General features: G+C 47.4%; 1 protein-coding gene and 1 long non-coding RNA gene across 2 annotated transcripts; one reads left to right on the top strand and one right to left on the bottom strand.

The window, feature by feature from the left end:
• The first annotated feature begins 2,596 nt into the window (after positions 1-2,596).
• Positions 2,597-24,168, top strand: LOC140620815 (pancreatic lipase-related protein 2-like). Its single transcript, XM_072805176.1, has 13 exons — positions 2,597-2,795; positions 3,080-3,131; positions 6,157-6,311; positions 7,734-7,859; positions 9,614-9,748; positions 10,756-10,867; positions 12,298-12,417; positions 13,578-13,697; positions 16,649-16,767; positions 18,832-18,961; positions 20,524-20,635; positions 21,535-21,702; positions 24,048-24,168. The coding sequence occupies exons 2-13, from the start codon at positions 3,080-3,082 to the stop codon at positions 24,109-24,111; spliced, it is 1,413 nt and encodes a 470-aa protein (XP_072661277.1). The 5' UTR covers positions 2,597-2,795; the 3' UTR covers positions 24,112-24,168.
• On the bottom strand, positions 4,896-10,982 carry LOC140620816 (uncharacterized). The gene is made up of 4 exons (XR_012020530.1): positions 10,789-10,982; positions 8,483-8,591; positions 7,116-7,260; positions 4,896-6,720 (listed from the first exon to the last, which is right to left on the bottom strand). It is a non-coding gene; the product is annotated as an uncharacterized lncRNA (long non-coding RNA).
• Positions 24,169-25,867: the final 1,699 nt, after the last annotated feature.

Genomic DNA, 25,867 nt, shown 5'->3' with positions numbered 1-25,867 from the left:
CCTGTGCGGGCAAGTAGGAGGCAGCCGGGGACTGCACTGGCCTACCTTGGGCCACCTTCACAAAGAAACCAATCAGGCTCTTGGATGCTTGGGAGCACCCAATAGGGTCCACCTCAGCCACTGGTAACTGTGGTAGGGGTGCCCAACCCTCCCTGAGGGGCAGCTTAGTGCAGAGATAATGTCCCTAAATTGAGAAGTCAGTGCAGATGTTGTCCAACCACAGCACAGCAGCCTGGGAAGAAATACTCCAACCTCTCTTTCCTCCTACACTCTGATCTTCCTGTGGTGCCTCCTGTTCGCTCAACCCAACCAGAAGGCCAAGGGCATGTAACCTAGGGAGGCAGTCCATGGAGGAGGGCACAGATCAGGGAGGAGATGGCAGGAGACATCTAGGAGCTACCTAGCTCAACAACCCAATGAGTCATGAGCTTCCAATGTCCCATTCTTCCATCCAGTAAATGTTTGTTGATTACCTAGTATCTACCAGGTACTGTGCTAGGCTCTGGAGGCAGAAATGAGTGTAGAGACCTTGACCCTGACATGAAGGTATGATCCAAACAAATAATCATGGAAATATAATTACCAACTGGGATGCATTCTATGAAAGAAAAAATCAGGGCGGTGATAGATGTAAAGAAAGATCTGGTTCTGCTTTGGACATTGAAGAAGGCATCTTGGAGAATGTGACATTGATGTGGAGCCCTGAGGGACAACTGACTTGGGAAGGGAAAGAGCTAGGGTCATGTGTTTTAGGAAGAAGACACAAAATATGCAAAGACACCCCCCCCCCAAGATGGACACTTTCAAGAAAAGCAGCACATGCCGGGCCTGCAGGAAGTTTCACAAGCAAGATTCAAGGTGAGGAAGGGGAGGGACGACCTAAGGCTTCAGGTGCCCTAAAGGCCATGGTAAGGAGTTTGGCTTTTCTCAAGAGCAATGAGCAGCCACACTGGCGCCATGTCATGGATTTCGGGTTTCCATTCAGCCTAATGTCATTCCAGGCTCCTCAGTGGGGTTCTTTATGAGCCCCAGAGCTGACCTCCTCTCTCAGCTGCTGGACAACATTAAGCTTTGAGGTCACTGAGGCACAAGCAACCCTGTCAGGCTTCATCATCACATCATCACTTCACTTGTTCAAAAAACTTCTCAGAAGCCAATTCATTCCTTAGCTTCCCTCAACTCCACACTGCTCACCTCAGAGTTCTCAGAAGGGAGCGTCATAAAAAAAAAAAAAAAACAAAAAAAACAAAAAAAAAACATTTTTCTACACTTGAAACCCTCAGGAAATTGCTGGCAACCTCAGGGCTTCTGGGATTGGTCAAAAGGCAGAAGTGGAATGTGGAATAATTAGAACTGTCACCCAACTGCCAGTGGGACTTTATGGGTGCAGTCACTTTGGGAGAGTGTTTAAGTATTCACACGCCGCAGGACCAAGCAATTCTACTCCTGGGTATAAGCCTGAGAGAAATCAGTACATGTGTCCTCCTAAAAATGTTTACCAGACCAGAACAATCCTAGAAGCATCATTTATAATGGTCCCAAACTAGAAAGAACCGACATGTTCACCAATGAAGAATGGATAACCCAACTGGAGTGTACTCACGGAAATAAATCAGTTATGACACAGTAATAAAAAAGCTAATAAAAAAGTAATTAAAAGTAATAAAGTAACCAATTAAAGTAAGTAACCAATTACTTACACATGTAACAACATGGATGATCTCAAAAATGGGTTGTGGTAAAATCTTTAAAAAAAAAAAAAAAAGTGGGCAGTCCGGGTGGCTCAGGAGTTTAGGGCCACCTTCAGCCCAGGGTGTGATCCTGGAGACCCAGGATCGAGTCCCACTTCGGGCTCCCTGCATGGAGCATGCTTCTCCCTCTGCCTGTGTCTCTGCCTCTCTCTCTCTCTGTCTCTCTGGGTCTCTCATGAATAAATAAATAAAATCTTAAAAAAAAAAAAAAAGCGTTGTGGGAGGGCACCTGGGTGGCTCAGTGGTTGAGCATCTGCCTTCAGTTCAGGGCATGATCCCAGGGTCCTGGGATCAAGTCCCACATCAGGCTCCCTGCGAGGAGCCTGCTTCTCCTTCTGCCTATATCTCTCTGCCTTTCTCTGTGTCTCTCATGAATAAATAAATAAATAGAATCTTAAAAAAAAAATGGGTTGTGGGAAAGAAGCAAAAATGTAAGGTGCACATACTATCTAAGCAATTCTAGAACAGGTCAAACTAACCCATGGTGACAGAAACCAAAGCACTGCTGGGACCGTGATGGTAAAAGATCATGAGAGAAACTGCTGGCTGCTGGAAGTGTCCCATATGTTGATCTAGGGCATATACACACATTTGTCAAAACCCATTACACTGTACTTTAAACTTAAGATTCGTGCACTGTGGTATATCTAAATTATATGTCAATTAAAAAAAAAATGACAGGGCGGCACCTGGCTCCTCACCCAAGTCCTCCTCTTAGCAGTGAAGCCAGTGACCTTCTTATCTCCAGGTCAAGGTACAGTTGGCAGAGCTCAGAAATGGTCTTAAGATAGACTGTTTCTAAACAAAGCTATCATTGAGTAGTGTTCGTTTTAGTCTTTTGAGCTCCTTGGTCATATGGCTGAGCAGGCGGTACGTGTTTATGCGCTTATGTTATGTGTTTGTGGTAACCTACGTTCCGAGCACGCATGTGCAGAGCCTGGCTAGCCTCCCCATTCTCTCCTCGAGGAGGGCAAAGGATAGGGCCTGCGTATAAAAGCCGCAGCCAACCCGCTGGGCTCAGAGACGAAGCTCCAGTGCTGCACAGTAAGTCATGGTCCCTGTGGGGACAGGGAGCTGGCGGGGGGCACTGCAGTGGGGAGACCCAGAGACGGGGGCGAGGGGCTCAGACGGGTGCCCTGTGTGTGTGTGTGTGCACACGTGCACACGTGTGGAGGCCTCAGCCTTGGGGGGAGCCCGGGGAGCCCAGGCGCTGGGCTTTGGTTTCACACGCTGTGCTCCAGGGCCCCTTGCCCTGCCCCGCTCTGCTACCGCGGCCTGGGAGCAGTGCACAGGGGTGTCCGTGCGAGTCCCTGTTTTCATCCACGTAGATGCTGCCTTCCTGGACCGTCGGCCTTCTCCTGCTGGCCACAGTAGTCAGAGGTGAGGATGCTGTCACCATCTTTTTAAAAAAAAAAAAAAAAAAAATTTATTTGGGCAGCCCGGGTGGCTCAGCGGTTTAGTGCTGCCATCAGCCCAGGGCCTGATCCTGGGGTCCCAGGATCGAGTCTCACGTCGGGCTCCCTCCATAGTGCCTGCTTCTCCCTCTGTGTCTCTGCCTCTCTCTCTCTCTCTGTGTATGTCTCATGAATAAATAAAATCTTTAAAAAATATATTTTATTTATTGATTCATGAGAGATACAGAGAGAGGCAGAGACACAGGCAGAGGGAGAAGCAGGCCCCATGCGGGGAGCCTGATGCGGGGCTCTATCCCAGGACCCTGAGATCACACCCTGGGCTGAAGGCAGACGCTCAACCCCTGAGCCACCCTGGCGTCCTGCTGTCACCATCCCTTTGAGGAGAAAGTGACTGTGCCTGGGTTGGCCTTTGGGTAAGGCGGTTAGAGACATTTTCACCATTATTACCATCACCATAAATAACAGCATCACCATTATTTCAAGAAAAACAACAATTGCCATCATTCAGGGAGTGCTGGCTCTGCGGCAACATGCTTGACACGGGTGATCCCAGGGAATCCTCCTGCAAAGGCTCTAGGGGCGGTGAGGCCGGTGGCAGAGGTGGCAGCAGCTGGGGCCAGGGGAGCGGGAGGCAGTTGTGGCAGACCCCTCACACCCAGTCCCTCCCCCCCCCGAGGAGACAGGAGCATGTCAGCAGACTCATGTCACATAGACATGTCCCCTGACAGCTCCCCTGCTGCCAGGCCTGCCAAAGGAGCCCACCCTCCTGCCCACGGCCCCCACCTTCTCTCCTCACAGGGTCTCTGTCTCCCCAGCTCCGATCGGTCCCTCTCTGGCCTCTGTCCAGATTCAGACACAGATACCAGGGTGTACTTGTCCTGGAACAGAAAATGCCTCCCTTGCCGCCACAGCCCCCTGGAGTCCCCAGCCTGCTCACTCCCGGTCACCCCCACTTCCACAGAGGTGTGCCTCACAGGTGCATGCAGCGCCTCTCTCCCTCTCTGCCTCGCCTCCTCCCATCAGCAGGACCCCTCACTGCCTGGCTCGGCTCCCCAAACCCTGCTGGAGCTTGCTTCCCTCAAGAGCAGACACGGCCTCCTCCTCGGGTCCCTGCTGAGGCTTCCTTCTGCATCCAGACTCCTCCCCCTGTCCCCTTGGCTTGTCCCCAGGCCCCCTCTGGGCCTTCCCTTCCATCCCAGCCATGGAGCGAGACCTGGCTCCCAACAGCAGAATCTGGGGTGGATGCGGCTGCATCTCAGGCCTTTCTGACCCCTCTGGTCTCCTTTGCTGATTTACTGCCTCCTCCTGCCCCAGACTTGGGCAGCCCCCAAAAGTCACTCCCGGGCACCTCCTCCTCTTCCTTCTCTGTCGTCAGGCTTCCCCCTTGCCTCGCCTCCGGCCTGGCTGCCCACCCTCCTGAAGCCCAGGGCCTCCCACCATGCCTCAAACTCACTTGTCCCATACAAGGCTCAGAAGCCACCTCCTACCCCCATCTCCCCACCTGTGCCTTAATTTCCACTGTCATCGGAGGTCAGGATGCCTGTGACCTACCTCCCCAGGCTCACTGGCCCTGCACTGTCCCATGCCATACCCCCCCACCCCACGCCCATCACAGGCCCTCCCTCCTCTGAGCCACCTACAGGAGGCTCCACACCACTCACCAGCTTCACGCCCTCCAGCACTTCCCCGTCTCCCCCTAACAGCCCAGGTGTGGTAACCTGGCCCCCAAGCCCCTGCATTTGCCACCAGAGGCAAGCATCATTTTCATCTTTTGTCTTTCCAGTGTGAATTTCACTCCATCATTACTCCTTCCCTGTTAGATTTCCTCTCTCTCTCTCTCTCTCTCTCTCTCTCTCTCTCTCTCTCTCTTTTTCAGGGCAGGGTTTAATCTGATCTGTCTCCATATCTCCTCAGCACCTAGCTATCCTAGCTATGTTCCCAATTAAACTTTACAGGTTTAAATCCTGGCTTCACCACTGGCTGTGACCTTGAGCTACTTGCTCTGTCTCTCTATGCCTTGGTTTCCTCATCTGTAAAATGGGTGTAATAATACAAACTCCTTACTCGTGGGGCTGTTTTGAGTCTTAAATGGGATAATCCTGGTAAAGTGCTAGCATGCTATCTGGCACACAGGAAACAAGTGTTAACTCTTACCAGCTTTTCAATGAACGGTCAACATTTGGCAACACCAGTTTAGGAGGTGAGGAAGCCTAGAAGAGAGAACCATTGCAATCCCCCAGATGCGATTATGTCATCCTCAGTGACAATTCATTGTGGAAATGTTCGTGTTGTAGATTAGAGAAAGGCCGGGCACTTATGGTCACTTGGGTCCATCGGCTAGTTGCATGTACTGATGCAAAAATAAATCATCTCTGTTCTTTAAAAATCTACCTTTCCAAAGAACAACAGGGAAAATCTGAAATGGCAGAGAATAATTTGGGGCAAAAGTGTGTGCAAAAGGGTGACATGAAGTTATGTGAACTGGGCAGCTACCCACGAATGCATGGCCGGTAGTTGATGTAATGGAGAGAGGAAGGTGACTCAAGAAGTACCGTGTCACAGATATCACACCTGATAAATACCTGATGCTTGATGAATATACATCCAAGGCCATCTGGGAGTTTCCTGGAAGAAGTAGTTTTAAGGCAGAAGGGTCCCAGGAATTCTCAGTGATTCCCCAACAGGTGGGATGATAAGGGTCAAACAGCATTACGCATGCTATTCCCAGCACCCCACCCTAGATCCTCTGAATCAGAACCTCTGAGGGAGGAGCCTGGGGACAATGGTGTACATGACACACAGTCACTCCCAGCCCCCAGGTGACTCCCTATAACCAGGAAGTTTGGGGAACAATGACTGGCAAAGATGAAGACCAGCGTTGGCCATAGCCAGCCCGGGCTCATCCTGAAGAATCCTCTTGTGTAGTTGAGAATACAGTGCTCTTTTCCAGAACCCCACGAGTGCCCTGTTGGTTGCTCTTCCTGCCCCAGGAAAGGAGATCTGTTATGGACATCTTGGCTGCTTTCCCGATGACAAACCATGGAGTGGGACCCTTCAGCGGCCTTTCAAGTTATTTCCCTGGAATCCCAAGGACATCAACACTCGCTTTCTTCTGTACACAAATGAGAATCCCAACAACTTCCAAGTAAGTGTGGGACGGAAACGCCGTAAGGTGGGCAGATGTGGGCGCCCATGTTGGACCCTTCACATGGCTGTCTAAGGAAAAATGCACTGCCTTGAAACTTTGCAGGTGATGCTTCCCCACCAATGTTAGACCCGCAGCCATCCTAGCTCTCAGGATCATAAACCATTATGCACATGTAATGAAATCTATGGACGCCCAAACCAGAAACTAACACATTCACACACACTTGTGCATAGAACCTCAGGAGCTTCCCTGCATCAGCAGCCTGTTCCTGGGAAAGCAGCATTTATGGAGAAGCCCAGGCCTGGTGTTCCCTGGGAGGGTCTGTCTTCTTTCTGCACCAGGCAGTGGAAGGAGAGAAGCCCCTCAGTTGGGTAGAGGTGTGGAAGTATAAATCCTTCCTGAGGGGCTAGAAGACAGACGGGGAAGAAGGAATGCTTAGCCACAAAAGACAAAAGGTGGGGACCATGGGAGCACCCTCCAGTTCCCAGAGGGCCTGCTAGGTGGAAGCAGGACCGGCTGTCTGCAGGTGGTTAGAAGTGACAAGGAGAACTTGCTCAGAATCGAAGCAGCTCACAGCTCCAGTCAAAGTTCAGAGCCAGGTGTCTATCTATAGGCCCCTGAGGTCACTCACAGTGGGGCCCTAGGGGACCAGCACCCCACTCTGAGCTTCCAGTGGGGCATCTGCTTAGACATAGCTATTGTGCTGTTTTAATGAGATTCTTCTTCATGGAATCTTGCCTAGGGGGTCTGGTGGGAGGGGACTAGCAGGCATTTGGAAATCTGTTCTTAAGTTTTCAAGACCTTGAGATGCCCCTCAGGGCTCCACGGAGCTGAACCTCCCCTTCAAGCCCGGTACTTCTGGGTGCATGAGTTCTTCATCTTTTCGGGGCCAGAGATCTCTTCAGCATCTGGGGAAGCCTAAGGGCCCCTTCTCCGGATGATGTTTCTAAATGCATAAAGTAAAACACGTAAGATTACAAAGGACACCAATTGTATTGAAAAACAGTTATCAGAACATTTAAAGAGATAAATACGTGCTACAGTAATCTATGTGCTACTTTACTATCTCACTAAACAAGATTTAGCAGTTGGTCTAACAACTGCTGCAATCTTAAATGAGTATAAATTATTTTAAGGTATCTATTAACAACAGCGACGTGCCATGAAACTGTGAGTGGTATAAGGCTACTGTGGTTTGTTGCCTAGCTTCATAATTAACAGAAATGCTAGATTTCAATTAGGGGTTAATGAAAACAGGAAGTCCATGACCTTGGGCATTATGAATTTTGTCCTCCAACCTCAGGTCAGGAAGGCCTGCTCCAGCCCGATCCAATTTCAGTCTTACTGGATGGAGCTGGCTCTAACAGTCCATGGCTTGGAAAGGCCAACATTCAAATTCACGTTTTGTAATTAAACCAGCTGATCACTGCCACTGATCTAGACACCATTGAGGCTTCAAACTTCCAACTGGACCGCAAGACACGCTTCATCATCCACGGCTTCATAGACAAGGGGGAGGAGAACTGGCTGTCTGACATGTGCAAGGTAGGGGCAAACCCCCGGCATCTAGCCCTCTAGCACCCAGCACCCAGCACCCAGATTCAAACACCGCAGCCCCGTATCCCTGAGGCTGGGAAAGGAGACACCCAAGGAGAGAAGTGATCTTCCCAAAACCACCAAGGAAAGCCTAGGTTCTCAAGGCATCTGTGGTCAAGTTCTCCCAAACCAACAACTTCTAGCCAACCAGCTCTTGAGGCTGAAAAAAAAAAAAAAAAAAAACAGATTCTAATCAGAAAGTCCCAGAGGTGGAAACTATAGCAAATTACCTGACATTTGTCTTGGATGGTTTATGTAAAACCCCTGAGTGACAGGAAAGTGCTTAAATTTAACTTCTAGAGCTTTGCTATCCAATAGAACATTCTGTGCTGATGGGAATGTTCTGTATCTGCACTGTCCAAATCAGGAGCCACTAGTCACCTGTGCTTAATGAACACTTGCAATGTGGCTAGTGTGACCACAGAGCTGAATTCTAAATTTCATTTAATTTTAATTAGTTTTGAATAGCCACCCATGGCTAGTGGCTACAATACTAGACAATACAGCTCTAAAGTTATCATGAATATTAGTAATGAATTATTATTTATAACATCCATTTCTAGAGCACTTACCATGAACCTGACACCGTGCAGGTAGAGTGAGGAAGGTATAGCTATGTTCCCATTTTATAGATGAGCAAACTAAGGCACAAAGAAGTTCAGTACTTGCCCAACGTTGAATCTGGAGGTGGAATGAAAAACCAGGTCTTCTGTCCATAAAACACCACGATGCTGTGTGTCTGCAGATTTAACCTGGAGGAGGTGCCCGGGGGCCATGGCTTTTTGGGCCTTAGTCTGAACAGGGACCAACCTCAACAGCTTCTCTCCAAGGGCTCTCTTCTTTTCTTGGAATTGGGTGTTTGCACATGCCCCCTGAGCCCCAGAAGGAAACTGTGTAAACCTGGACATGGAAGAGTCAGGTATACGCCACCCAACATGATGCCCGGGTCTCTAGCTAATGCCTTCCCCTCTTGAACCAAGTCTCAGTCCAGGGCACCCCCAAATGAACAAAGTGTATGGAGTGGCCCTATCTGACATCTGATCCCCTACTCCCTACCCCCGCCCTTACGCCAAGGGACCAGTATCTCTGCTTGGGCAGCAGACTGTGGTCACAGGCCCGGGTGTAAAAGATGTGCATATCTGAGAGGGTCCTATCTTATTTCAGTCTAAATTTTATCTGATTAAACGTGTCCCTTAATACCTTAGATCTCCCACCAAAGCATTGTTGGGAACATAAAAGCAACATACCCAGGGCTTCAACCCTCCAGCATTTGTGTTCGATTTGGGTCATATGGTTTCAGCTCAACTCTGTTTTAGCTCCGAAGCAGAGATAACAGATAAGTAAACAAATGGGTGTGGCTGCCTTCCAATAAAACTTTATCTATAAAAGCAGGTAGATTTGGCCCTACTGCAATAGTTTGCTAACTAACCCCTCATCTAGTAAGTGAACTTTTTGATCTGGCTGTGTCACATCTGTGAGACCTCAGGCTCAAGTCATTTAATCCATTCTGGGCCTCAGTTTCCACATTTGTTAAGTGCGGATAAGCACACTCAATCAATAGTGACGTGGTGAAAGTTTGGACAAGTACAAGGAATATTAGAGTTCTGGCACAATCTGGGTGCTCCATGGGTATGAATTCCTATCTTTGGAGTGTACAGTCTGTGGCTGTTAATAAATTGGTTTCTCTCTCTTGTCTTCCCCAGAAAATGTTTAAAGTGGAGAAGGTGAATTGCATCTGTGTGGACTGGAAACGTGGGGCAAAGACACGATATTCCCAAGCTATCCAGAACATTCGGGTTGTGGGAGCACAAATAGCTTTCTTCATACAACAGCTGTCGGTAAAACCCTGCGTGGGCCACATCCTGTGGGTAGCAGGCAGAAAAGGGGCTACCCAAGCACCACTCCCTTGTACCTAAGAGGCAGCCTAAGGCTCCCTGGGCTGGGGCCAGGCGGGAAGCCCAAGAAGGGCCTTCCTAATGTGAAGTTGCACCTCTCTTCCCTCCTGGATTGTCCCAAAGACTCCTACTTATGGGGCCTGAGTCAAACTAACCTCTTTGAGCCCCAGTTTCCCCTTTGGAAAGAAAGTCTCTCCTGCAGGCTATTCTGGGAGTTCCAGAGGAGTCTTCTTTCTCAGCCCAGGAGGAAAGGCCCCTTACAGCCTTCTGGAAGGTCTATTCTGGAGAATCCCAGAGCCAGGCCCACTACCCACGCTCTCCCAGACAGGCCCAACCCCAGCCGGGGACCAGGTCCCCCCCACCCCCGCGGGGTGTGGGTGGCTGAAGGCAGCGCAAGGGTCCCATCCCCTCCAGGGCAGCCTGCAGTTGACGCGGTGGCCGCTGGTCAGCACTGTTGCCCCGCGCACCGCCCGCGCAGGCTGCGGACCGGGTCGCGCGATCCCGGGAGGAGCAGCCCGAGTTCCAGGGGACTCCTCCCTGGAGTCGGCTCCTCCCGAGTTCCGCGCCCCCGCGGCTCCCGCGCCCCTCCCGCGCCCTCCGGGCCCCCCGCGGGCCGCGGCACCCCCCCGCCCCCCCGCGCGCCCCTCCGCGGCCCCCGCGCCCCCCCGCGCCTCCTGCGCCCCCACGGCCTCGCGCCCCCCCGCGGCCCCCCGCGCCCTCCGCGCACCCCCCGCGCCCCCTGCACCCCCGCGCTCCCCCGCGCCCCCCGCGCCTCCTGCGCTCCCACGGCCTCGCGCCCCCCTGTGGCCCCCCGCGCCCTCCGCGCCCCCGCGCCCCCTGCACCCCCGCGGCCCCCCGCGCCTCCTGCGCCCCCACGGCCCCGCGCCCCCCGCGCCCCCGCGCCCCCGCGCCCCCGCGCCGGCGGGACCTGACGCGCCACCCGTCCGCAGACCGAGCTGGGCTACCGCCCGGAGGACGCGCACCTGATCGGCCACAGCCTGGGCGCGCACGCGGCAGCAGAGGCGGGCAGGAGGCTGGGCGGCCGCGTGGGCAGGATCACAGGTGCGCGGCGCCGCCCGGCCGGTGCGGGTGCGGGAGAGGCGGGCGGGCCCCCAGGTGCAGCCTGCAGGGGGTGCCCCACTTGAATCCGAAAGGAGCCGTCCCTGTATTCATGCGTATTCGAAAACACCTGATTGCAAATAAAAATACATTTATTTTTTTAAAGGAAAATACAACTGGCATATTAGGCACATGACTTCGGGTTATTACTGCAAGAGTAAAATAATAATAATAATAATAATAATAATAATAATAATAATAATAAACTGAGGTTTTTAAATTGAGTCATCAGCTCCACAAGTATGTATGCTGTGCCATGCACAAGCAGAGAATGAAAAGTGGTCACCTGAAAACTGCCACATTGGAGGTGCTCAGTAAATACTGAATAAATGAATAAATTACTTGGCAAGATGAACGCACACAAGCCACAGACAACTATTTATTTTGTGCGGGCAAATCAACATGTGGCTTTGGCAAACAGTTCAATTTAACATGTAATGAATGTCTCCTTTGCTCAGGGCTCTGTGCTGGCATCGGGTGAGGGATACGGGGATTGTAGTTCATATTTCTATAAAATTTTTCAGTTTGCAAAGTCCCTTCTCTTCCATCTTTTCATGGGGGTTTCATCATAACCCTGTAGGAGAGGTGGTTGTTATTCCCACCTTCTGGACAAGGAAACTGAAACTCAGCGAGGACAGGTATTTGACCTTGATCGAAACCAGGGCTAAATACAGGTGCCCGAGTCCTGGGTGCCCTGCTGCGTCCACCCTCTGTGTCTCCTCAAAGATGAAGTGGGCACAGCTCCTTTCAAGAGACCCACAGTCTAGTCCAGGAGGCAGACCATAAAGGAGGCAAGTAAAATTCAGAGTCGAATTAATCAAACACAGAATAATCCTATACAATGGGGATGGCGTGGACTGAGGAAGGAGAGGCTAAGTTTTCCCTGAGGAGGTGGTGTTTGAGCCTGGTCTTGGAGAGAACAGATTTATTAGGGGAGGGTATGGGAAGGTGAGCAGCAGACTGGGGATAGCATAAGCAGCCAGAGGGGACCAGCAGTGTGGGGCCTGGGGCCTGGGGACTGGCTGGACCTGGGTGAGGTCAGGGAGCTTGCAGTCTTGGAGAGCAGTGGCCAAATAGTAACACATGAGGGGGAAAAGGACAAAGGAAGTGAAGGAGCCAGGGGTCACCTAGATCCTGCTAGAAGTCAAACACTGGGGTCTTCTGGAGGTTTGTGGATAGTGACCCCACTTTTAGCCTTTCCATGTTACCTTCTCTCTCCTAAGCAGACCAGGAGCTACAGATCCAATTTCCCAAGTCACGCTGCTGAGATCTGGGACTCTTTGCCCAGGAATCCCCATGGATCTTGTGGATAAAGAGTTTAGATCCTAGTTTGTCTTAGAGTGTGGCCTAACTACCCACCTGCCCGATTTCAGGACTGGATCCAGCACAGCCATGCTTCCAAGGCACACCTGAGGAGGTTCGACTGGACCCGTCTGATGCCATGTTTGTGGATGTGATTCACACGGATTGTGCTCCCATAATCCCCTTCCTAGGTGAGTTCCCCACCTTACCTCTTGGTGACCAGCTGTAACTGAGGAGAGTGGGTCCAGGTGCACCCCACACACATACTACAAGGAGGATATGCAAAAAGGCGCACCTTCCGAATACCTTGGGCACCAAGCAGTCCTGGGTGCCAGCCAGGACAGTGCCTGTGGTATCAGCCGCTACCACCCCAGGTAGAACCAGAAGCTCTTCTACAGCCTGGAAGGCTGTCACTAGTTTTCAAATCTTGCATCCTTTCCAGTCTGCCCATATCCAAAGATAGATGTGTCCTTATTGACCTTTGACCTGTACTTGCAAAATGCAAAAGTTAATTTTTGAATTTTTTTTTTTTTACTTCTTTTGTCAAAGCTCTGGCTGCAGTTTGTTTTATTGGATATTAAATATATCCTGTTGTCTGGTTCTTCTAAGTCAATGTTCTTTTCTTCGTTATTTTCTTATACAACCACTCGTGAAACATGCCAATAGAAAAATGTTTTTAATGATAATTATATCAGTCATTGAGTATCTACTATGTGCTGCTTTGAACCTTTTGCACACATTAGCTCATTAATCCTAACAACCCTAAAAGTGGGTATTATTATTATTACAATTTCACTGCCGAGGGAACTGCCCAACATTACGGAGTCTATAAGTAGAACCAGGTTGTGATCACAGGTCTGCGTGCTTCAAAAACCAAAACTCCTACCCTTGTACTGGGTTCTCAAGATAGCAATATAACGGAATGTGGTCTCAATATAATGATATAACATAGAAGTCAAAATTTTTGAATGAATATAGTAATAAAACTTGCACCAGTCCTGGTGTGTATCTGCAGGTACATAGTGGTGTCAGGGCATGTCAGGACCGTTCAGGGTCTCCCCACGTCAGACCGACACACATACACATACAAATATACATGTGTGCATGCTCACCCAGAGCCTACCTTCCCCCCATTTCTCCTCCTGTGTGCTCTCCTCCCTTCTTGTCTTGTCACGTGCCCATTTCTGAGCACTTTCTGCAGAGCCACAGACACGGTACAGTGGCTCTGCCGAGAAGAGAATTTGCCAAGAAGGTTCTCGATGTGGTTGAAAGGAGTCGAATGCTGTCTGTGACCACAACCTAACATTGGGACTGCTCACCTCCCTGATCATCTCCGCTTACAATATTTCAGGTTTTGGAATGAGCCAAAAGGTGGGTCATCTGGATTTCTATCCAAATGGAGGAAAGCAAATGCCTGGATGTCAGAAGAATGCCCTTTCAACCATCATTGACATAAATGGCATATGGGAAGGTAGGTGAGTTAGGGAGGCAAGACAGCGGCTGCTCCACTTGGGGAGAAACAGTGCGTGGTGTGTGCCAGGTATTTCCCCGACAATGTCATGAGGTCTTTGCTTTGATCAGTCCCATTTTACAGACAAGGACACTGGGTCAGTAAAGTTATAAAACTTGCCCAAGGCTACCCGAGATTTAAGCCCAATTTCTAGCTGCAGACCCCCGATCTCGTGCCCCATCCTGCACCATCTCCCCCTTGTCAGGATGCTGAGGCATGACAGGACCAGTCCACCGGCAAAGACCCAGCTTGGGCTTTGACCCTCTGTCTTCTGTGCTTGCTCCCTGAAGGACTGCTGGGCGTAAGCAAAGATCTGAAGGGTTAGACGTTCTTGCCATTTGCTGTGGTCAAGTTCTAGGCACAGAAAGGAGCTGAGCTGGTAGGGAGACAGAGGCGGAGGTGCAGAACATGTTCTGTGGGTTTGGGGAGAGTGAGCTGGAAGCAGGAGGACCTAGGCTCTGAGGGATGCACCTTGTGTGGACTTCCGTTCGTGTGAGAGGGTGGGCTCAGTGCCCCCAGTATGAAGTGACCCTTGACATCATCTGTGATAGCTGCCTTTATTCTGACCTTTGGTTGTTCCTGTCCACCCCACCACCACCCTGCCCTGCAAGACCGGGCTTCACTGTCCTCCCTGAGAGTGGAGGCTTCGAGTCTGTGATTGTTTCATTTTAGTCCTTACTTGTCTGAGCTGAGAGTTCTCCGAAGCCAGGGCCTCCCAGACACACCGAAGTCTAGCCCAAAGCAAGCAGTCCAGTCCATTACACAAAGCTCAGTGACCTTCGGTGTCATTTTTATATTTCATATGCTGAGGTTAAAAAGTAGGGTTGCGGGGCACCCGGGTGGCTCAGCAGATGAGCATCTGCCTTTGGCTCAAGTCGGGATCCTGGGGTCCTGGGATCAAGTCCCACATCAGGCTCTTGCAAGGAGTCTGCTTTTCCCTCTGCCTGTGTCTCTGTCTCTCATGAATAAATAAAACCTTTAAAAAAACAAATAAATAGGGATGCCTGGATGGCTCAGTGGTTGAGCATCTGCCTTTGGCTCAGAGCATGATCCTGGGGTCCTGGGATCAAGTCCTGAATCAGACTCCCACACAGGGAGTCTGCTTCTCCCTCTGCCTGTGTCTCTGCTCCTCTCTCTCTCTCTCATAAATAAATAAATAAAATGTTTATAAATAAATAAATAAATAAATAAATAAATAAATAAATAAATAGCAGGTTGCTAAAGCCACAGCCAATATCCACTGGCAGTAAGTGGGGCTTTAACCTCCTCTGGGCTCTGCACCAGGTAACTCCAGGGAAGACGCAGCTTCTCCGCCCCCTGAGAGACCACCAGAGTCACAATAAGGGCTGCCCCTTCCCAGCAGTGACGAGCAGGGTACACATAATAGGTCCCAGGTTTAATTTAAAAGGCAATTGAGAGTGAACAAGCCCATGACACTGGAGTGTGTACCTATTGTGTGGAGCTCCGAGTTACCCAGGCGCTGAGCAGAGGAACAATTAAATCCGCTTGCTCCTCTGTGATGGGATCGCAGGGCAGAAGTGTTGGATGAAAGAAACAATTAAGTTTGAAACAGGTCCTCCTGTTGTCTGGTAATGAGCGTTGGTGTGGGACACACGGAACCAGCTTCTGCAGGAAGTTTCTGGGCCATGGGGCAGGTGGAGCCCAGAACTGTGGGGAAGTAATCCCACCGCTGCTTCCCTGGAGCAAAGGGAAATGTGCCTTTCTCCCTGGGCAGTGGGTGCCTTTCTCCCACCAGAGCCCACCAGAGCCCCAGCCCCAAAGTGACCTCCAGGTATGTCTGATGTTGCTGCAGATCACTTTTTAGCAAGTTTGGTACCCAGTAGCTAGAGAAGTGAAAAAATAATTTTCCAAACAAAAAGACTTTGGTTTCAAGAAAAAGATGGTAAATAAAATGCAGAGATAGAGTGGCTGGAGGCCACAGTAATCATACTGTCCGATGCTTTTACCTTGTGCCTGGAAGAGTAGGAAAGAAGTTCTCAGCCTGGGGCCAAAGCCACAAATAAGCCTGCTTCGCTCCAAAGGCCTGTCCCGTGTGTGCCGTTCACAAACTGAGGCCCAGCCTCAGAATACAACCCACAACAGTGTGTAATTGGCTTTTAAAAGTGGGAATTTTAAAAGTGGGAATGAGGGGCCCTGGGTGGCTCAGTCAGTTAAGGGTCTGCCTTTGGCTCAGGGCATTATCCCAGGGTCCTGGGATCGAGTCGTGCACTGGGCTCCCCGCAGGGACCCTGCTTCTCCCTCTGCCTGTGTCTCTCTGCCTCTCTCTGTGTCTCTCATGAATAAATAAATAAATAAAATCTTTAATAAAAAAGTGGGAATTTACTGCTATCATTTAAGCATAGAAAGATTTTCATGTGAAAGTCAAGACACTGGCTTCTCACGAAAATTCAGAACAAATAATCTGGGCCTTCACCATGCAATGACTGGGCCATGTAGGATCCCTTTAAAGTCTGTTGCTATCCTCTCTCTCTCTCTCACTCTCTGCATAGACATTCCTCACTGCCCCCTGCATGGCCCCCAGCCCTCATCATCCCTTTACATTACATACCATCCTCAGAGGATTGTACAAATGTGCTCATTAGCACCTGTCACTCTCCAACACTTGCCGGCCCTTGAGCTGGACCTTCCCAGCAAGTGGACACAGTATAGGGGAGAGGAAAAACCACTCTGGCCAACCACCACTACTAAACACGTCCCCAGATTTTCTACTCTCCCCTAAGTATGCCAAAGTGTCAGGCACCGAAATTCCAAACTGTGCCCTGACACCCATCTGTGAAATGTGCAGGGTGAGGGGTGCGGGAAGGGGAGAGGATTCCTCATTCAGGCAGGATGGTTCAGCCTTCAGAAGTAAAATGCCTCCTGTGAGCTCCCATGCCCTTTGCTTCCCCCAGGAGCCCGAGACTTTGTGGCTTGCAATCACCTAAGAAGCTACAAGTATTACTCGAGCAGCATCTTGAGCCCCGATGGCTTCCTGGGCTACCCGTGTGCCTCTTACCATGAGTTTCAGGAGGTAGGTCACCCCAGGGCTGGGGGAAGATGCTGGTGGCCCTGTTGATGGTAGGGATTTTGTCCCTATGGCTTGGAACAGAGAAGAGCTCTAGCCTCATGACTAAAGGGAGGAGGTACTGCACATGCCGAGCCTCATAGAGCCTTCTCCTGGAAGCAGGGTGGGTAGGAGGGGACCTGACTACTAGGCCTTCCCTAGATCTCAATTTTTTATTCTGGAAAATTCCTAATCTACAAGAGTACATGAATACCTGTCCACCCATCACCTACACACACCGATTGTTAACATTTGAATGTGTGTATATGTATAGTTTTCTTCTAAATTATGTGAAAGCAAACTCAAGACTTTACTCATAAATATGTTCATCTCCTGAGAACAAGACCATTCTATAGAACAATATTCAAGAAATTTAACACTGATATACTAATATTTTCTAATACATAGTTCATATTCAAACTTCTCCAAATATCCAAATAATGTCCTCTAGCTGTCTTTCTTTTTCTTTCTTTCATTCTCCCTCCTTCCCTCTCCCCTCCCTTTCTTCTCCTCTCTCCCTCTCTCCTTCTCTTTCTTTCTTCTCTTCTTCTTCTTGAATTGCATTTTTTCCCTTTCCTTTAATTTCTTTCTTTTTCTCTTCTTTTTTTTTTTTTTTTTTTTTTAAGAGAGCAAGCATGAGCAGGCAAGGAGGGACAGAGGGAGAGGGAGAGAGAATCTTAAGCAGGCTCCACCTCCGAGCCAGAGCCCTATGCGGGGTCAATCACATGACCCTGAGATCATGACCTGGGCTAAAACCAAGAGTCACTCAACTGACTGAGCCCCTTTTTGAGTCTCCATTAATCTAGAACAGCTCCAATCTTTCATTGGTCATCCAAGACAGTTATGAGACATTGACAGTTATATTCCAGACCAAGTGTCTGCTAGAATATTCCACAATCTGAATTTGTCTGGTTATTTCTTCATGATTTACTGGGTGTTATTGAGTCCTCAGTGCACGGCAACCAGAGGCATTGGCATTCATTTAGTGGCACATCATCTTAATACTTGATGACTTACAGTTTGATTACTTGTTTAAGATTTAAAAAAAAAAAATCTACCCAATTTATCCATTATGGAAGTCCCATTTCCCTTTAGTGATCTTTGAGGGGATATTGTTCCCCAACAACAAACCAGTGTGAAAGGTTGAGCTTTTTGCCTGAATTAGTTAGTATGTTGGGGTTGCAAAAGTTTGAAGTTTCAAAATATTTTTTTTCAAAAGTAAAAATAAAAATACATCTATACTCACATGTTTCCTTTCAAAACTGATTTTGACCTTAACGTTTTTGGGTTGAACTAAGATCCAAAGGATATCATGTTCAATCCCCAGGGTCTGTGAGTATTCACTGTGTAGCCTTGACCATCCTAGGTATTGTTAGGGTGTGGATAATAATATACACAGCCTCCCGTACTTGTCTTGTGCTTTCCAAATTGCAAAATAGCTCTGCACACCGTGGAAGATGGATGTGAGCAAAGAACAGAAGACCAGTGCCATGGTAGCATAAAATGTTGGTCTGATCTGAACAGAACAAACCACATCCTCCAGACTTCAACGAATGAACTACCATTTGGGGAACATCAAAGAGGGATCAATTATATAATTCACAGCAAAGTGTAGATGGTCCCAGACCTTCTCTTCCTCTGCTCTTTTGAAATAACTTACATGTCCCATTTATTCCTCTTAGAAGATGTCTTGCATTTCCCTTCCATATTGTAGCATTATTGCTTCCTGGATAGGACTTTTTTTACTCAACTATACTCCAAGTTTTCTGGGTATTTCTTTGGGGACACAGCAGGGCTTCATACAGTTCTGAGGATGAAGACATGGATATATGGGTAGATGAATGCATGGATGTCAGTGGAGGGTGGGAGAATGGATGGATGGATGAGAGGATGGTTGGATGGATGAGAGGATGCATGGGAGATGGATAGGTGCATGGGTAGATTAATAGGATGGAAAGATGAATTATTTGCTTAATTGATTGAATCACTCAAAGCCTACTCCTAGCAAGCAAATTATGTTTTTTTCACTAGGATAGCTGTTTCCCTTGCCCAGCTGAAGGATGTCCCCAAATGGGGCACTACGCTGACCGATTTCAGAGGAATACCAGTGCTGTGGGACAAACCTTTTTCCTGAACACAGGAGACAGCGGTAACTTTACTTGTAAGTTTCCATTTTACTCCTTTAAAACCTCTTGCAAGTAATTTGGAAGGTGTTATCAGCCGAATTAGTCAGGACGCCTGGCAACGGACAACACCAACCAGCTTAGATGTAATAGAAGGACATTATCTAACCAACAATCCTGATCAGTAGAGTGAAGTACAATGATGATTGGCACAGGCTGGTCCTATGTTCACCCACCCCGGTGGCAGGAAGGATGAATCCATTAACGGGAAGAGAGGGTCGCATGAGGCAAAGTCACTGTAAGTCAAGAGGTCACACCTGTGATTATCTGTCCTACTAGTTCCCCGACACCATCGTGCATGCATATGTGCACCTGTGCGTACACACACACGCCGTTTGTGTTGTTATTTTGCCCCGCTTCTTACCAACAAAGTACAAGTTGGTAAAATCATCAAGATTCATTTGTCATAAGTAATAGTATATGGTGGCTGAATAGAAGAGTGTTATTTTTCAAGGAAGTTATAAATTTAAAAAAGTATATATATAGCACTTTACAAAACACTTTTCACATGTAGTATCTCATGTAATCCTCACAATACTTACGATAGAAGATAACAGTTTGGAGTAACTATAACATCTGGATATGCAGATGTGGATCTGGATGCATCTGGATATGCATATATGCATATTCCTTCAACCCAGTCACCCCACTTCTCAGACATACCTTAGGACAATGCTTGCATAAGAAGATGTGCTCAAGGATGTGCACTGCAGCATTGTTTTTAATACCAAAAGTTTAGTGAGGAGAACCCTAGATGCCCACAAATTGGTAAATAACCAATAACCAATAAAAGGCAAGGGGATAGTTCCATGTACTGAAGAAAGAAATCCTCTAAAGCATAGTAAATGAAAAGACAAGAGGCAGAAACCCCACATATCAATACATTACAGTGTGTGTCAGTCAGGGTCCCGATGGACAGAGAACTCATCAGAGTGGTTCAAATGAAGAGACTTTATTGAAAGATCTACTTTGAGAGGTGTGGGCAGGGTTAAAGGAACAAACAAGGAATGCTGAGGCACCCAGAATCTGGTGGTTGTGGGGCTCCTGGAATGGCATGCTATCATAGAGGGGGTAGTTATTGCCAGACATTTGGTACTGGAACCAGGGAGGCACCAGGGGAGCAGGAGAGATGGTCCTGCCCCTTTCATCTTGCCTTCTGATCTCCTGTGCACATCTCTTATCAGCTGAACTCAATTGAATGCCAGTGGCAAGATCCCTGGTGGGGGTAGCATTCCAGAACACAGCAGGACAGAGAGAGGTGGTAAATCACTCTGGGGTGGGGGGGGTGGGGGTGGAGACAATAGAGAATAACAGCGCGTCATATTTGTGGAAGGGGAAAAAAGCCTTGGATATTCTTTTATAAACTTATCTGTATATGTATGAATGCTCTGAGAAAGCTCCAGATTAGGGTTTCTCTACCTCAGTACTAGCGACATTTCAGACTGGGGATTCAGAGCTAGGAACAAGAATGCTTCCATGGGATGATTTTTTTTTTTTCAACAAAGTGAGTTAATTGAACTGATTATGTGTCTTTGGACAGGTTGGAGATACAGGGTATCGGTCACACTGGCTGGAAAAAAGAAAACGAGTGGGTACTTTAGGATTGCCTTGTATGGAAGTAATGCAAACTCAAAACAATATGAAATTTTCAAGTAAGTTTGACAGTAAAGTGAAATGGTCATACTTTTCATACTCATAATATTCATAATAGAGTATTCCTAAGAATTGGGTATAAAAACGCTTTATAAATCTAGCCATCTATTCTGGAGAAGCACCGAATTCTAGAATGTCAGAGCCGGAGGAAATTCTAAGCCGATCATCCCATTTTACAGATGAGAAGAGTGAAGCCCAGAGGGGGAATTCACTATTTAAAATCAGATATTTGCTAACTTCTTTTGGAATGTCAGTCATCACTTTCTGACTTGGGTTTTATAGATATCAAATTCTCCTTTCGCAAGGCATGTTTATGTAGCAACTCCCCCCCACACACATGCACTCTCCACCCTCACCCCAACACTTGCACACCTAGCTTCTTATTGCTGCGGTAGCCTCAGCACCTAGCTTCTACTGGGCATATGCGGTGCTTGGTAAATATGTGCCAGATGAATACATAAGTGTGCTATAAAATAATATTCTTTTTTTTTTACTAACTTTTACAGAATGCTTTTCATGTTAAGTTTAAGTTCTTTCACAACTCTCTATTCTCCATATGAAATCCTAACAGAAGACTTCTGAAGCCACATGCATCCTTAAAATAAGACATTATATTGATTAGTCTTGTAGTGTAACTATAAGGTTAACATGGCTCCCCAAATATTTGATTTCCCCTAAGGACAAACTAAGACTAGAATTCTACAGTCCTATATTTTTTTGAAGACGTGTTCTTCACAAATACATTTGTGTTTTGGCAGCCCCTGAATGTATACAGAGTCATTCAAGGTATTAGCAGAAAAAAAACAATGACAGCCATTATTTGGAGAAACAATAGATTATTATCATCCTGCGTATTCATATATCCAGCTGATCTAACATTTTATGTCTGCACTTTCAGAGGATCCCTCCAACCACATGCAATTCATATGCGTGACATTGATGTGGACCTCAATGTTGGAAAAATCCAGAAGGTTAAGTTCCTCTGGAACAACCATGTGATAAATCTTTTCCGGCCCAAGCTGGGGGCTTCACAAATCACAGTGCAAAGCGGTGAAAATGGGACCAAGTGCGTATCTCTTATTCCACCTACGTCTCACTGTCTGTATTTACCTATTAATCTATCTACACTTCCATCTAACCATCCAGTCACCCACTTACCCAACTACAATGTAACTATCTACCCAACCATACATCCGTCCCTTTCTGTCCATCCACCTAACCACTCACCTATCCATGTACCCATTAGCCATCTATCCAATCTTCTGGCCATCCAGCCATTATCTACCCAACTATTCATCTCAACTCCCCATCTATCCAACTGATTCACTTTGAAAAATCAAATATCATTTTCCTTAAGCCAAATTGAACTTGGTAGGAACAAGGCATCGGTTAGTTATAAGGCATAGATTTGAGAAACAGGCAAACATGAGGCTGTTTTCTCTCAAACAATGAGGAAAACACCTGAGCAGAATTGGTAATCACTAAGTTAATTCCAGTTGAGGAGCAATTACTGACATAAACTGGTTTGTTTAGAGACTGTTTCATGAAAATGATAGGAACTGCATTGAGATCTAGTTCACAGGGGCATTCTCTTCTCATTCAAGGTAGGGGCTGGGAGAGGATATAACTGTTATTTAAAATACTGAAAGAAAGAAGGCCACCTTCAAGGAAGATCATCATAAAATAACAGGCTGTTAGGGTCTGAAGGAAACTTAGCTATCACCCCTCAACTGCTCTCATTTTAAGATGACGAAAGCAAGATACAGAGAGCCATGCAACTTGTCTAAGTCCACACAGGGAAGCTAGAAAGAATACTGGACCCCAAAATGTTCAAAAACATAGACCAAGACCATGCTGAGCCTCATCACTTAACTGTGCTGGCTGTTAATAATGTTAATAATAAGCCCGATTCCTCTGCGTGTGTTTGGAAGGATCAGATATCACTCTGGCTGTGCCCTTCCTTTGTATACTCAAGAGCAGAACACAAGCATAAAGGGCAGCTCAGACTTGGACCCAGATTTTCTAATAGTCAGTCTGGTCCTCTTGCCATGATGCCAGCTTCTCACAGCCAGATGTGGAGCTAAAGCTCTGTCAGACCTGGTGGTGGAATGCATGGTGGAGCAGTCTGGATTCCATAGTAGTGAGGTGGGGGTTGGGTAGAGTTATGGTTTTCAAGTATAGTAGAGTCCACACACGACAGATCGCAAGGACCAAAGTCATCCCCTCACATAAGAGATCCCTCGTCAAGGAGCTACATCCTGAAGTTGAACCCTGAGGAAGGCAGGCATGGTCAACCATCCTCATTTATCTAGAGACACCTCCAAGGCAGCAGGAGGCCAGAAGTGCCCTGCATCTCATGGCTGGTTGCCTCTGAGGAGTGACAACCCTTCCCAATCTTTTTTTTTTCCACATCTTTATTGAGATAGCATTCCCATACCACATAATTCACCCATGTAAAGTATGTACTTCCATGACTTTCAGCAGATTCACAGAGCTGTACAATCATCACCGCAATCAATTTTTGAACATAGCGTTACACAAGAAGGAAACCCCACACCCATTGGCCATCGCCCACTAATCTCCCTATCCCGTTACCCAGCCCTAGGCAACCACTAGTGTACTTTCTATCTCTGTAGGTTTTCCTGATCTGGACATTCTTCACACACAGAATCATGTAACATATATATAGTCGTTCACGACTGGCTCCATTCACAGCACAACGTCTCTTAGGCTTTGCCATATTGTAGCCTGTATCATTCTTTTTTATTCATTCCTTTTTATTGCCAAGTAATATTATACAGGTAGGCCACATTTTAATTATCCATTCATCAGCTGACAGATATTTGGGCTGTTTCCATTTGGGGGCTGTTATGATACTCTTGCTTATATACTAATTTTCGTGTGGACATACGTTTTCCTTCCTCTTGTGTATATAGGAGCAGAATCACTAGAATCTCATATGAGAACTCTCGGTTTAACTTTTAGAACAACGGCCAGATTGTTTTCCAGAGTGGCTGCCACATTTTAGGTTCCCAGAAGCAGTGTACAAAGTATATTCGTGACCTTGACTCTCTAGGGAAAGTCCCCTCGGGGCAGGCCGGGTGCCCCTGGGAATGCAACGCCAGGCCCAGAGCTGCAGGCCCATCAGAGCCTCTCTTGGTTTGAAAAAAATAAAAATCCCTGGTCTGACAGAGCTGATTCACTGTCAGCTCATTAAAAAGCCACAGGAGAGGAGGATATTCTTTGAGTGGTTTTGCTTAGAGAGTATCCACTTGAACTCCACTGGGTGTCGCAGAGCCTTTTGGTCAAAGGGATCTGAATTCCAGGGAGCTGGCTACCTGCTGTTTGCTTCTCTGAGGTCACATTTCCATAAGCACATGAGTCTCATGCTGAAAATGTTTTCCTCCACAGGTATAATTTTTGTAGCAGTGACATGGTGCGAGAAGATGTTTTACAGTCTCTTTACCCATGTTAAAAAATAGGGTCCTCTTGTATCTTTGCCGTAATAAATTTTTCAATGCCTTCAGTTTAACGTTGAGGTGTTCATTTGACATTCTCCACGTTCTGGGGTCACATTTCAGAAATGATTGGTGGGACTGGAACCACATGTGACCAGAGGTAATGCCTTGAAAGCTCCCACTGGCCCTCCCCTGCCACCGTCTCTCTCTTTCGGGGCACATTATGTGGCCCCTTCTAACGTATTTTATTTCCTTAGACAATGAATTTCTATCCTATTTGATAGGGTCATCACTGCTTCCACGTGTCACCCACCCAACTTTTCACATACTAGGGTAAGAAGCTGACTCCATACAAGAACAGCCTATAGCAGGACAAACTCAGAGCAATTATTATTTAGATTAAAACCTGCCTATGCGGGTGCCTGGGTGGTTCAGTGGTTGAGGGTCTGCCTTCAACTCAGGGCATGATCCCTGGGTCCTGGGATCAAATTCGACATCGGGCTCCCCACAGGGAGCCTGCTTCTCCCTCTGCCTATGTCTCTGCCTCTCTCTCAGTATCTCTTGTGAATAAATAAATAAGATCTTTAAAATATATAAATACATTTTTTTTAAAAAACCTGCCTGTGGTGTGAAGGAAGAGAGGCTTAAAAAAATGAATAAATACATGCACATGGTACAAAATGCAAAAGATCCGGAAGAGGATTCTTACACAAGGCATATGTCTGTCCACCTTCACCCTTCAAGTCTTTGCTCCCTCTTCCTGGAGACAACCAGAGTTGTTTTTCTTTTTTTCCCCAAAAATATTCAACATGTGCACACACATGTTCCTATCTCACACATCCAGCCCCAGCCCCACTCCCGACCTTTTTATTTCAAACAAATGGTAGCACACAATGGGTACCATTCTCACTTTGCTTTTTGCAGTATCAATAAATTGGACATTATATACTCTAATGGTACAGAAAGAGCCTCTTCATTCTTCCTACAGCTTTGTGGTTTCCACCGAGGGATGCATGTGGTGTGGTTGTTTCTGCTGATGGGTGTATTAAGTGTTTTCCAGAATTTTCCCATAATGAATATTCATGCCACAGTAATCCTTTATGATCATCTTGCATTATCTAGATTTGCTCAGTAAATGTTTAGATATATTTCCTTTGGTCAGGGTGGCCAGGTTGCCCTCTGTTGCCAATGTACCAACTTACACCCCCCCCAACACCACAGTCAGCTGACCCATGTTAAATGGCCAACCTTGTAGGAAAGCCAAATCCTGGTATTTCATGTGGTTCCTTCTGACGGGGGCGCTTTGCACTCTTACCAGCATGATGAATTGTCTAACAATTTTTGAATTGGGGAGATTAAGGTGCCGTTCCTTAAATTGTAATTTGTATTTGTTTTACCATGAATGAGAGTGACCATCTTTTCAGTGTTTAATGGCTCTTTGTCTTTCTCTGTAAATTGTCCAAGTCATTTGCCAATTGTAGGCATTTTTTTTTCATATAATTCTTTACTTTAAAGAGCACTTTAAAATTAAGAAAATTGGAATATTCTGGGGCGCCTGGGTGGCTCAGCAGTCAAGCATCTGCCTTCAGCTCAGGGTATGATCCTGGGTCCTGGGATCGAGTTCTGTATCGGGCTCCTCGAGGAGCCTGCTTCTCCCTCTGCCTGTGTCTCTGCCTCATTCTCTCTCTCTCTCTCTCTCTCTGTGTCTCTTGAGAATAAAATCTTTTTTTTTAATTGAAATATTATGTCAGATGCAAATATTTTTTCCCAGGT

Source organism: Canis lupus, chromosome 29, assembly GCF_048164855.1.
Source record: "Canis lupus baileyi chromosome 29, mCanLup2.hap1, whole genome shotgun sequence".
In the NCBI taxonomy this organism is placed as follows: Eukaryota; Metazoa; Chordata; class Mammalia; order Carnivora; family Canidae; genus Canis; species Canis lupus.
This window is presented reverse-complemented; position numbering and strand designations above follow the sequence as displayed.